The 12,408-nt window shown below is 38.1% G+C and overlaps 1 protein-coding gene across 1 annotated transcript in view; it reads right to left on the bottom strand.

Annotated features, from left to right (window-relative positions):
• LOC141145986 (ATP-binding cassette sub-family A member 13-like) overlaps positions 1–12,408 on the bottom strand; it is a 142,336-nt gene that overhangs the window by 121,162 nt on the left and 8,766 nt on the right. Inside the window, exon 3 of the mRNA XM_073632771.1 lies at positions 8,701–8,866. Coding sequence (XP_073488872.1) covers positions 8,701–8,866 — 166 coding nt within the window. The remainder of the gene's footprint in view (positions 1–8,700; positions 8,867–12,408) is intronic.

A 12,408-nucleotide genomic window follows, 5' to 3' on the forward strand; every position in this document is an offset into this window, starting at 1 on the left:
TTTTTTCTCAACAGTTTCCTTCCACGCCACAGGAATGGCAGACTGTGGCCTCCCACTTTGCCCAGCGGTGGGACTTTCCTAATTGCGGAGGGGCAATTGATGGGAAACATGTCCACATCATCCCACCACCCAACTCGGGGTCATACTATTTCAACTATAAGGGGTTCAATAGTATTGTGATGTTGGCGGTGGTGTCGACTAATTACGACTTCTTGTATGTGGACGTGGGGAAGAATGGCCGGATGTCCGATGGTGGAGTCATCGCCCAGATGGAGTTCTACAGGCGTCTCCAGAATGGCAGCTTGGACTTGCCAGCTCCAGAGGACAATGTGGAAGGACTCCCATTCGTGTTAGTTGCTGATGAAGCGTTTGCGCTGGGGGACCACCTTATGCGGCCATTCCCTATGAGGACCCTCACCCTGGAACAGAGGGTTTTTAATTACCAGCTGGCCAGAGCCCGAAGAGTGGTGGAGAACACATTTGGAATCCTGGCCAGCCGGTTCCTCCTATTTCTGACACCTATCCATATGGCGGAGTATAAACGTAATCATATAATCATGGAGTGCTGTATTCTCCATAACTTTTTATGGAAACATTCGGCCATTTCTGCTGGCTCAGTTGGGCCTGAGGCCGGAGTGATACCTGAAACAACAATGACGGCGCTTGAAAGCGGCCGTCCTGGCTTGCCCTCCCTGAGTGCCCGTGATGTCCGGTTACAATACCTGGAGTTCTTTGCGGGTAGGGGGGCCATCAATATGCCTTCAAATTTGTGAAGCCTTTTTGAAATAAAAAAGCAAAAAAAAGAAATTCTTTGTGGACATTTACTGCTTGTGTTTGTTTTAGCTGACCCTGACAGAAATATTTTGAGTCCAGAAAATGGCGTGATTGTGTAACCTTATACAAAGCACTGTTGGGTGTTATTTACTAAAGGCAAAGACACTTTTCACTACAAGTGCACTTGCAACTGCACTGAAACTGCACTTGTAGTGCAAAGAGGATTTGCCCTTAGGAAATAACCCCCATTTTCATAGAAAACACCAATTACATCACCAACAAAGAGTTTTATTAGCGTTGACACAATAATCCACACATTCTTGATTAACAATCTCTTTAATACCTGCACAATCACATGTGCATTTCGCAAAGGTTTTTCTAACAAACACACATGTTTGTTGTTTTTCAATTTTTGGGGTAGCATTAGAAACCAGATAAAGGTCCATTTATTTAAGATAAAACAGGCATGTGTAAAACCAACAAGAAAGACACAAATCTTGAACTTACAAAGTTCACATTTGGTAGAACTTGAAGGCAATATCAGACATGAGTATTTAAGAACTGTGTTTGATATTGCGTTCAGATGGGGTGAAGTCACCCCAGGAAAATGCAAATTTGGAAGATGCACACAATTTTAACAATGTCAACATGTGCGGCCTGCCATCACGGGGGATCAAGGGACGTGTTTTGGGGGGGAAACCCCTTCCTCTCAGCTACTTTATTATAGAGGAAGGGGTTGCAACCCCAAAATGCGTCCATTGATCTCCCGTGATGGCAGATAGCACATGTTGAAAATAATAGAAACCTTCGCGCCAGTGGTGTCGATGGCAGATAATATATATATGAATTACATATACTGGTGGTACATCTAGTAAGAAAACATTCCCAACAATAAAAAAAATTGTGGAAATATATAAACAATCAGTGTAAGCTGCTCCCCAATTTTTGAATAATCAAAAAAATAGATAATCAAAAAAAGGAATATAAGAAAGATAGGGGGCGCTAGATACCATAATATTCAAGTGCTCCAAAAAAAATATATATATCTCCTGCATTACCAAAAAAATGGAAATGTAAGAAAGCTAGGGGGCGCTAGATACCATACTATTCAAGTGCTCTAAATACATATATCTCCTGTGTTACCAAAAAAAATGAAAATCATAATATTGACAAATAATAGTTAGATTACACATTGAAGTGCCCACATTAGTGAAAACATATATAGTGATTGATTGTCCACATAAAAAAGTGATTGAAGTGATATCTTTCAATATTATCCCAATCTTGTTGCTGTAAACAAAAGGTTTTCCATCACCAAAGAAACAAAAAAAAGGAAAACACCTCGAAGTAGTAGATATCTGCTTACCAGATACCAATGACTCCTTTAGTTAAAAAGAGAGTCACTAGCGCTTGTGCAGGGTTGTGCCTGCTCACATGGATGGCCGGGCTGTGGTTGGTATTATAGGCATGGTTCATTCCCGTCAGGCTCATTCAAGATAGGATAAGGATACATAGGAAACAAAAACAGTCTCCATAGCGTAAAACCATTTATTAAAAAAGTAAACAAATTAAAAAGCCAAATGGCCGCTTACATTGGTTGGTGCCTACCCGGCACTGGGGCTGCTTGCATGTCAGGGTGACTTCGCAGTCAAAAAAAGCCTTTCATGTCTCCTCCACGCTGGCATGCGTTCCAGCTTACACAGGGGGGCAGCCAAAGGATCCGGATGATGTTGGATGATAGGACATGTGACCACGTACCGCTCCGACGTACGTTTCGTAGTGAACGTCTTCAGGGAGTGAAGACGTTCACTACGAAACGTACGTCGGAGCGGTACGTGGTCACATATCCTATCATCCAACATCATCCGGATCCTTTGGCTGCCCCCCTGTGTAAGCTGGAACGCATGCCAGCGTGGAGGAGACATGAAAGGCTTTTTTTGACTGCGAAGTCACCCTGACATGCAAGCAGCCCCAGTGCCGGGTAGGCACCAACCAATGTAAGCGGCCATTTGGCTTTTTAATTTGTTTACTTTTTTAATAAATGGTTTTACGCTATGGAGACTGTTTTTGTTTCCTATGTATCCTTATCCTATCTTGAATGAGCCTGACGGGAATGATCCATGCCTATAATACCAACCACAGCCCGGCCATCCATGTGAGCAGGCACAACCCTGCACAAGCGCTAGTGACTCTCTTTTTAACTAAAGGAGTCATTGGTATCTGGTAAGCAGATATCTACTACTTCGAGGTGTTTTCCTTTTTTTTTGTTTCTTTGGTGATGGAAAACCTTTTGTTTACAGCAACAAGATTGGGATAATATTGAAAGATATCACTTCAATCACTTTTTTATGTGGACAATCAATCACTATATATGTTTTCACTAATGTGGGCACTTCAATGTGTAATCTAACTATTATTTGTCAATATTATGATTTTCATTTTTTTTTGGTAACACAGGAGATATATGTATTTAGAGCACTTGAATAGTATGGTATCTAGCGCCCCCTAGCTTTCTTACATTTCCATTTTTTTGGTAATGCAGGAGATATATATATTTTTTTTGGAGCACTTGAATATTATGGTATCTAGCGCCCCCTATCTTTCTTAGATAGCACATGTTGGCACACTGTGTGCATCCTACAAATTAGGCTTTCCTACAAATCTTGCAAACATTTTGAACATTGGAGCACACCAAAAAAACAAGGGATTGGGAGGAGTTTTAAACTCGCCCCAAAACATCAATAATGTTCTTATTTTTTTGGATAACATCATTGATGTTTTTCTTTAGGTTTTCCAATTGTAAATTACACCCCATGATCTCCCCGATCAGGATTTGGGCACTTTCTGATGTGAAAGGATCTGGATCCCCAACAATACGATCACCTAAAAAGAGATAAACCAAACAAAAACAGGTATCAAAAATATGCCGGCATCCATCTCTTACCTGAGCCTGTGGTCGCAGACACTCACCTGTTGTGGTGACTAGTTCCACCACGTCTTCCTCCTCCTGCACTTCTTGGTTTGGGGGAATTTCCCCTTCTTCCAGAGGTGTGGGGTCTCTGGTCTCCTCGGATGAGGGGTGTCCTCCGAGTCTTTTCTCCCCTATGTAAAACAAAAATGCTATACTTAACACACAGTGATTTGATGGCAGAACTATAAATATGAAACATTGCTTGGAAGTGGGGTACAATTGTCTGTTTTGGCCTAGTGCAAAAATGTAGCATTTTCAGTGTCCTTGGTAAAGCTTTAATACTTTACCTGTTTGGTACAAGCTTCACAGATGGAGACCCCCCATAGGATACACTGGAGCACCTGTGTGGCCCCCTAATAAAAATGGTGTTCTGGTGTCCCACACTAGTGCTCCAGTGTCCAGATGTGAAAACAGCTACTGAGTGTCCTCTCCTTACACAGAATCTAGTTTGCATTTCATTCTAGTAACAAAGCCATCTACACAACCAAATTAGTTTCTGACAAGTAGGGCGTAAAAAATGTGGCCAAATGCATATGGCCTAAACAATGGTGTTTTAGAGGCTGAAAGAAAAATGTTTGATACGAACGAATAATGGGCCCATGAACATGAAAGTTGCCATTAAAAAATGTACACTTGTAAGAAAAGCACATGGAGCAGCACGAACGTAAGAAACATAAAGAATAGGAACACAGGACAACTACTTACTTTTTTGTAGAACTCTCCGGATCTTTCTGTACTGCTCATGTTCTCGTAATTTGAGGTCCGACCACCGTTTCCTGAGCTGATCTTTCGATCGTCGTACCCTGATTTCCGGTGCAGACTTTTGACCACTTTAGCAATTATCTTGGCCTTTCTGACATTGGGGTTGGGGTAAGGTCCATACTTCCCGTCATAGTCGGCCTTCTTCAGGATGTCCACCATCTCCAACATCTCCCCAAAGGACATATTTGAGGCCTTAAATCTCCTTCTGGATCGGGACGTTTCCGGCTCCGGGCTTTCCTCCTCCTCGTTGCTATAATTAGCACAATCCTGCTGTGTATCCGCCATGTGCTCTTCCCCCACTGCGCAGAATGAAAAGGGGCGGGGAATAGACTAGAAAGAACGTCAGGGGCGGGCGGAGTTACACACATGCGCAGTGTGTATAAAGCGTAACACGCGTGCGTATTACGTACGATCTGTGAGCGGAGGAAGGAGCATTGAAAGCGCTGATCGTGATAACAAAGGTAATATCTAAACTTGGGCCTATACTGCTTCGAAATAGAAGCCTAGATTTTAACAAGATTAGGAGAGTTTGGCCTGACCTTCAATGTCCTTCAATCTTCAATGACCACAACTTCCTCCCCCTGTTCATAGACAAATACAGGGAGCTGCCCTGTCTGTGGCAGGTGAGACATCCCCATTACAATAATAAACAAAAGAGGCAGGCAGCGCTGGAGAAACTGCTGGAGTTGGTCCCCACAGCAACCATCCCCTATTTAAAAACCAAAATTGGTGGCCTGAGGAGCACTTATCTTAGGGAGCGCAAGAAGGTCACAGATTCCCAGAGGTCCGGAGCTGCAGCAGATGACGTTTATGTCCCCAGGCTGTGGTACTATGAGAGACTGCGATTTCTGTCAGACCACACTGAAGTCAGGGAATCCCTCTCCACTCTTCGTTCCACTCTTCCTTCCACCCCAGCTGAGGCTTCTGATGTCCAACCTGGGCCTTCCAGCCAGGAAGAAGTGGAGGAGCCCAGCTGGAGTCAGGTATAGCGTTCTTCTACAGATTTCAGGACAATAAAGAAATTATGTTTACTAGATGTTAGTATTGATCACTAATTGTTGATTGAAAAAAGTGTTTTACATATCAATAGACAGTAGTGGGCAAAAATAATTGGGACAAGAATGAAAAATGCTGGGCTCAGAATGCTAGTCTGTTATATTTGTGAACATTCAATTTGCAACAGTCAGAAGGTGAAAATTGTATGTGATTGATGAATAAAATACTAAAACTATGTCCCTTTTTCATACACAGGAAGACCTCAGCCAGGAGGAGGTTGTGGAATGTGGCAGTCAGGAGGAGGTGGGGATTAGTGGCAGCCAGGAGGAGGCGGGGCTAAGTGGCAGCCAGGAGAAGCCTGGGACCAGTCGCAGCCTGACTGAATCGCAGGTTCCTCCCCTCCGCCTTCCATATAAAAGGGTGAGGAAGGCGACTCCCATGCAGGATTCTGCGCTCAGGCTCATTCAGGAGGCTTCTGCATCCCTCTGAGCCTTACCCACTCCTGAAGAGGCCTTTGCCTGCATGGCTGCCACAAAACTGCAGGGCATGCAGGAGGGTCAACGCAAGCTGTGTGAGGACCTACTTTATAAAGTCCTAAGTAAGGGGGTGAGTGGGGAACTAACACCCAAGACCGACGTGATTGAGTTGGACCATCCTCCTCCTCCTCCTGCTGCCACAACTCCACCACCACAGCCACAGCTTGGAAGGAAGCGTGGAAAGAAGACCAGAGAGTGATTGCCCTGGGTTCAGTCTGGTCTGCCAAAAGCTGCAGTCTCTTGTATGACCACAGCCTGGGGACATGTATGTCATCTGCTGCTTTCTGGATCTCTGGGACTTCTGGACCAGACTGCCCTCCCTTAGATAAGGACTCCTCAGGCCACCAATTTTGCGTGAAAATTATTGATGTCTGCCCTGGGGGTCCAAGGCTTCACCCATTTCTGCTGTTTCTCCAGCTTCGCCTCCCTCTTTGTTTAGTTGTGAGCCCTTAATAAAAGTTTTTTATTTGGGAAATTATACTCTCCTATGTGTGTTTTCATCGAAAAAGGACAGTTTGTTGGTGACGATTCAGGTACATTTCTAACATAAAATGTGAAATTAACAAGGGACAACAACACCAAACAATCTCCTACAGATTAAATAGAACAACATATTAATGGTGTTGTGGTAACTTGACCCAAAAAACACACACAAAAATTTTCACGAGTACAAAGAAAAATCCCAAAAACCAAAAAATACGCCTTGAAAAAAATACAAACCCTAAAAAAATTAATCAGTCTTAAAAACCAAAAAAAAAATAATAATGATGTCAGATGTGACAAATCAAAATATATCAAAATATATTGAGGGAATCCCGATAAATAGTAAAGAAATTAGTTTGTGAGAAGTGTGTGTGAATATGAGCAGCAAAACTACTTAATTCTTGTCCCATTATAAAGAAGAAGAAGAGAGTGCGCTGTATTAAACCATTTTTAACATTGTAGCGTGACGAAAGTGCTGTATCCATTGCGAACGCTCATTTTACCTGACCGAGCTGTTTCGCGTCGGAATTTCTTCTGAGCATGCGTGGCACTTTGTGCGTCGGAACAGGCCACACACGGTCGGAATTGACGCGATCGGATTTTGTTGTCGGAAAATTTTATCTCCTGCTCTCAAACTTTGTGTGTCGGAAAATCCGATGGAAAATGTCCCATGGAGCCCACACACGGTCGGGATTTCCGACAACACGCTCCGATCGGACATTTTCCATCGGAAAATCCGACCGTGTGTACGGGGCATTAGGCAGTTATGGTGGACCTGTCTCTGGAGGGGGAACCCCACTAAGAAAGGCATATACATCAATCAGCTGTAACTTTATGATCATCCACCTAATATAGAGTAGGTCCCCATTTGCCGCCAAAACAGTTGAGACATGGCCATCATTAGACCTCTGAAGGTATCTGCAGTATCTGTCACCAAGCCATCAGTAGCAGATCCTCTAGGTCCTGTAGGTTGCAAAGTGGGGCCTTCATGGCTCGGAATTGTTTTTCCAGCACATCTCACAGATGGGGGACTGGATTGAGATCTCGACAAATTGGAGGCCAATTTATCACCCAAAAACTCATTGTTGTGTTCCTCAAACCATTCTTGAACCATTTTTGCAGTGTGGCAGGGGGCATTATCCTGCTGAAAGAGGCCACTGCCAACAGGGAAAACTGTTTCCATAAAAGAGTGTACTTAGTCACCAACAATATTTAGGTAGGTGGTATGTGTAAAAGTACCATACACATGAATGGCAGGACCCAGTGTTTCCTAGCAGAACATTATCCGAAGCATCACACTGCCAGGTAAGCTCTTCCCCAGGTAAGCAACGCGCAGGCACCTGGGCATCCACATGATGTAAAAGGAAATGTGATTCATCAGACCTGGATACCTTCTTCCATTACTCTATTGTCCAATTCTGATGCTCATGTGCCTATTTAGGCACTTTTGGCTGTGTGAGCTTTCACAACGTGTGTGCTTCTGCTCTGTACTATAATCCTTTGTGCATGTGCAGCTGGTTCAGAGCACTGCGCAGCACACACAGCCAATGTGAGAGGGACTGCTGAATGTTATCAACATAAAAATGGATATATAAGTTGATACACAACTTTAGAAGACCACATTTTAAATCCTTTTGATGCATTAAATTAGTAAAGGTATTACTGACCTCAATGTACCTGGAAATAAGGCATCCCTTACACTAAAACATTCCTAACAGCAATGCAGAATATTCTTGATATACCATTTACTATGACCCGTCAATTACATTTATGTAATCTCGCTGACATCTATAAATCCACAGTATCTATCATCTATAAAACATTTTTTACTTTTTCCTATAATTTAGACTTTTATTTGCAGTTCTTTTTAATTCACTTGATACCAATATATCTTTAACATTTCTTATTTAGATAGTCTCTTGTTAATTTTGCTATAATTATTGGGTTTGATAGCTTCCCTTTTCTTTAACCCTTGAACCAATATCTATTTTGAAGTAGTTTTATATTTTTAAGCAGTATTTTACAACAATATTTTCTAAATTGTTTTTTTTTTTTTCAGGCAGATTCCAAACACCTGCAACTCTCCTTGTTCTTACTAATAATGCACTGAAGCAGTTCAAAGGTTGTTTTTTTTTTCTCATATATAACATAGAAAAATAATTAATTAAAACCACTTACATGAATTTTCTGGAATGCCATACTTTTTTATATCCAAGTCCACTGTGTCTGAGACTTTGTCCTTGCCAATAAAATTGGTGATATCATTGAAGAGCAGTGGTCCTTCTTTGCATATAGTGGAAACAAGTGATTGAAGATAAAGCAAGCCAGGCTTTGCTTGAAAGTTCTGGAAGATAAATGACTGCAGTAATCAAAAATATCTCCCATTTGTTTAGGTCAATACTTAGAAAATGCTAAATTTTGTATACAACTGAAATCATTTTAAATGAAATTAGCATTTAAATTAGCAATGCAGATCATCTCTCAAATATATGCGTTATATAAGTTAATAAATAACACTGTAGACATTTAGGACATTTCATTTTATTTAAAAAAAGAATAATGTTATCCAAAACTATAAGCTAGTAATACCATTAATAAATACAACTAATTCTAAGCCTTCAAAGTCTATAATCTATAACCTACAATACTCAGGTTCATAAAATGTTAAAATCAGATAAAAGCTTCTTAGACTATGTAATTTGTTAAATTATCCATTACTAACTCCATCTACTGTGAAATTATAAGCAGGGAATAGGCATGTGCATTTCGTTTCGTTCCGAATCGAAATTCGGACGAATTTTTCATTATTCGGAAATTCGGATGCATCCGAATTTCCGAATGACAAAAGTAAAGAATTTAAACGAATCCGAAAAAAAAACGAACGAATTCGAATCGAATTCGAAAACATATTCGAAGCGAATTCGAAAACATATTCGAATCGAATTCGAAAACATATTCGAATCGAATTCGAAAACATATTCGAATCGAATTCGAAAACATAATCAAATTAAAAAAAAATAGAAAACGTTTTTCTAAAAAAAACAATAAGGTAGAATATAAAATAATAAAGCAATAGAATATGTATATATATATATATATATATATATGTTTTTTTATGCTTTTCTTTTCTATTATTTTATATTCTATAATAGTATTTTCAATTCAAATTCAAATTTATTCTATACGAAATTCGAATTTCGGAACATGGCTTCTGAAGTTTGAATTTCGTATAGAATGAATTTGAATAGAAATGATTAGAACAGAAAATAATAGAAAAGTATAGACTATAAAAACAATAGAACAGAATAGAAGAAAATATATATATTATATTTTCTTCTATTCTGTTCTATTGTTTTTCTAGTCTATTCTTTTCTATTATTTTCTATTCTATTCTAATCTTTTACATTCAAATTTGATTTCGGTCTATATGAAATTCGAATTTTGGAAGATGTTATATATATATATATATATATATATATATAATTTATTCTATTCTGTTCTATTGTTTTTCTAGTCTTTTCTCTTCTACTCTATTCTAATCTTTTCTATTCAAATTCGAATTCATATTATAAGAAATTCAAATTTCGGAAGATGGTTTTATATATATATATATATATATATATATATATATATATATATTATATATATATATATATAATATATGTGTGTGTATATGTATAATATATATATATATATGTATAATATATATATATATATATATATATATATAAAACCATCTTCCAAAATTTGAATTTCTTATAAAATGAATTCGAATTTGAATAGAAAAGATTAGAACAGAGTAGAAGAGAAAAGACTAGAAAAACAATAGAACAGAATACAAAAAATTATATATATTATATTTTATTCTCTTCTATTGTTTGTCTAGTCTATTATTTTCTATTCTAATCTTTTCTATTCAAATTCGAATTCATTCTATACGAAATTCCACTTTCAGAAGCCATCTTCCGAAATTCGAATTTCGTATAGAATGAATTCAAATTCGAATAGAAAAGTTTAGAATAGAATAGAAAAGAATAGCATAGAAAAACAATGAAACAGAATAGAAGAAAATATAATATATAATATATATATGTATATTATATTTTCTTCTATTCTGTTCTATTGTTTTTCTAGTCTATTTTTTTCTATTATTTTCTGTTCTAATTCGAATTCATTCTATAAGAAATTCAAACTTCAGAAGCCATGTTCCGAAATTCGAATTTCGTATAGAATGAATTTGAATTGAAAAGACTATTATAGAATATAAAATAATAGAAAAGAAAAGCATAAAAAAACAATAGAAGAGAATAATACAAAAAAATGACCATATTTATCGGCGTATAACACGCACCCCAAGTTTAGGAGGGAATTTTAAGGAAAAAAAAACTTTTAGGAGGGAAGTTTAAGGGAAAAAAACTTACATTTAAATGCCCATCATTGCAGCCTTCTCAGTTCAGCCTTGCCCCAGTGCAGCCATGTCAGTGCAGCCTTGTCAGTGCAGCCTTCCCAGTGTCCATTGCAGCCTTATCCCAGGGCAGCCTTTCCCCAGTGCAGCCTTGCCCCAGTGCAGCCTTGCAGCTCGCAGTTTGAAAATCCTGTGATCCCCTGCGATCCTGAGCTTCAAAATCGCCGACCGCGATTTGAAAATGGTGCCGCCGGCGCCAAAATACACAGAGCCGGTCCTCGGCTCTTCTCGGCGGCTCTCGTTCACTTTCGGCTCCACTTGTAGTCCCGCCCGGGATGGGCGTGACTGTGAGCGGAGCTATCTGATCCTAGCCGAGTACACTCGGCTAGGTTCGGGCGGCACTCGAGTGAAGCCGAAAGTGGCCGAGAAGAGCCGAGGACCGGCTCTGTGTATTTCGGCGCCATTTTCAAATCGCGGTCGACGATTTTGAAGATCTGTCAGCTCAGGATCGCAAGGGATCGGCGTATAACACGCACCCATGATTTTCCCCTGATTTTAAGGGGAAAAAAGTGCGTGTCATATGCCGATAAATACGGTATACATATTTATATATATTTTTTTTATTTTTATTTTTTTTCTATGCTGGTCTATTGTTTTTCTAATCTTTTCTATTCTTTTCTATTTTATTCTAATCTTTTCTATTTGAATGCAAAATCATTCTATACGAAATTTGAATTTCCGAAAATGGTTATACAGAAACAGAATGAAATAGAATGAAATCGAATTCTAATAGAAAAGACTAGAACAGAAAAACAATAGAACAGAATAGAAAAAAAAAAAAAAAAAAAAAATATATATATATATATATATATATATATACACATATACACACACATCTTCTGAAATTGGAATTTGGTACAGAATGAATTCAAATAGAAAAGATTAGAATAGAACAGAAAATAATATAAAAGAATAGCATAGAAAAACAATAGAACAGAATAGAAAAAAATATAAAATATTCTATTCTAATCTTTTCTATTCGAATTCATTCTGTACCAAATTCCAATTTCGGAAGATGGTTTTATTTATTTTTATATATATATAAAATATTTCTTTCTATTCTGTTCTCTTGTTTTTCTATTCTATTCTTTTCTATTAGAATTTGATTTCATTCTATTTCTATATAACTATTTTCTGAAATTCGAATTTTGTATAGAATGAATTTGAATTCAAATAGAAAAGATCAGAATATAATAGAAAATAATAGAAAAACAATAGAACAGAATAGAAAAAATATTTTTTATATATATATATATATATATATATATATATATATATATATATATATATATATATATATATATATATATATAAAACCATCTTCCAAAATTCGAATTTCGTATAAAATTAATTTGAATAGAAAAGATTAAAATAGAGTAGAAAGAATAGACTAGAAAAACAATAGAACAGAATAGAATAAG

The sequence above is a fragment of the Aquarana catesbeiana genome, linkage group LG05 (assembly GCF_042186555.1).
Source record: "Aquarana catesbeiana isolate 2022-GZ linkage group LG05, ASM4218655v1, whole genome shotgun sequence".
Classification (NCBI taxonomy): Eukaryota; Metazoa; Chordata; class Amphibia; order Anura; family Ranidae; genus Aquarana; species Aquarana catesbeiana.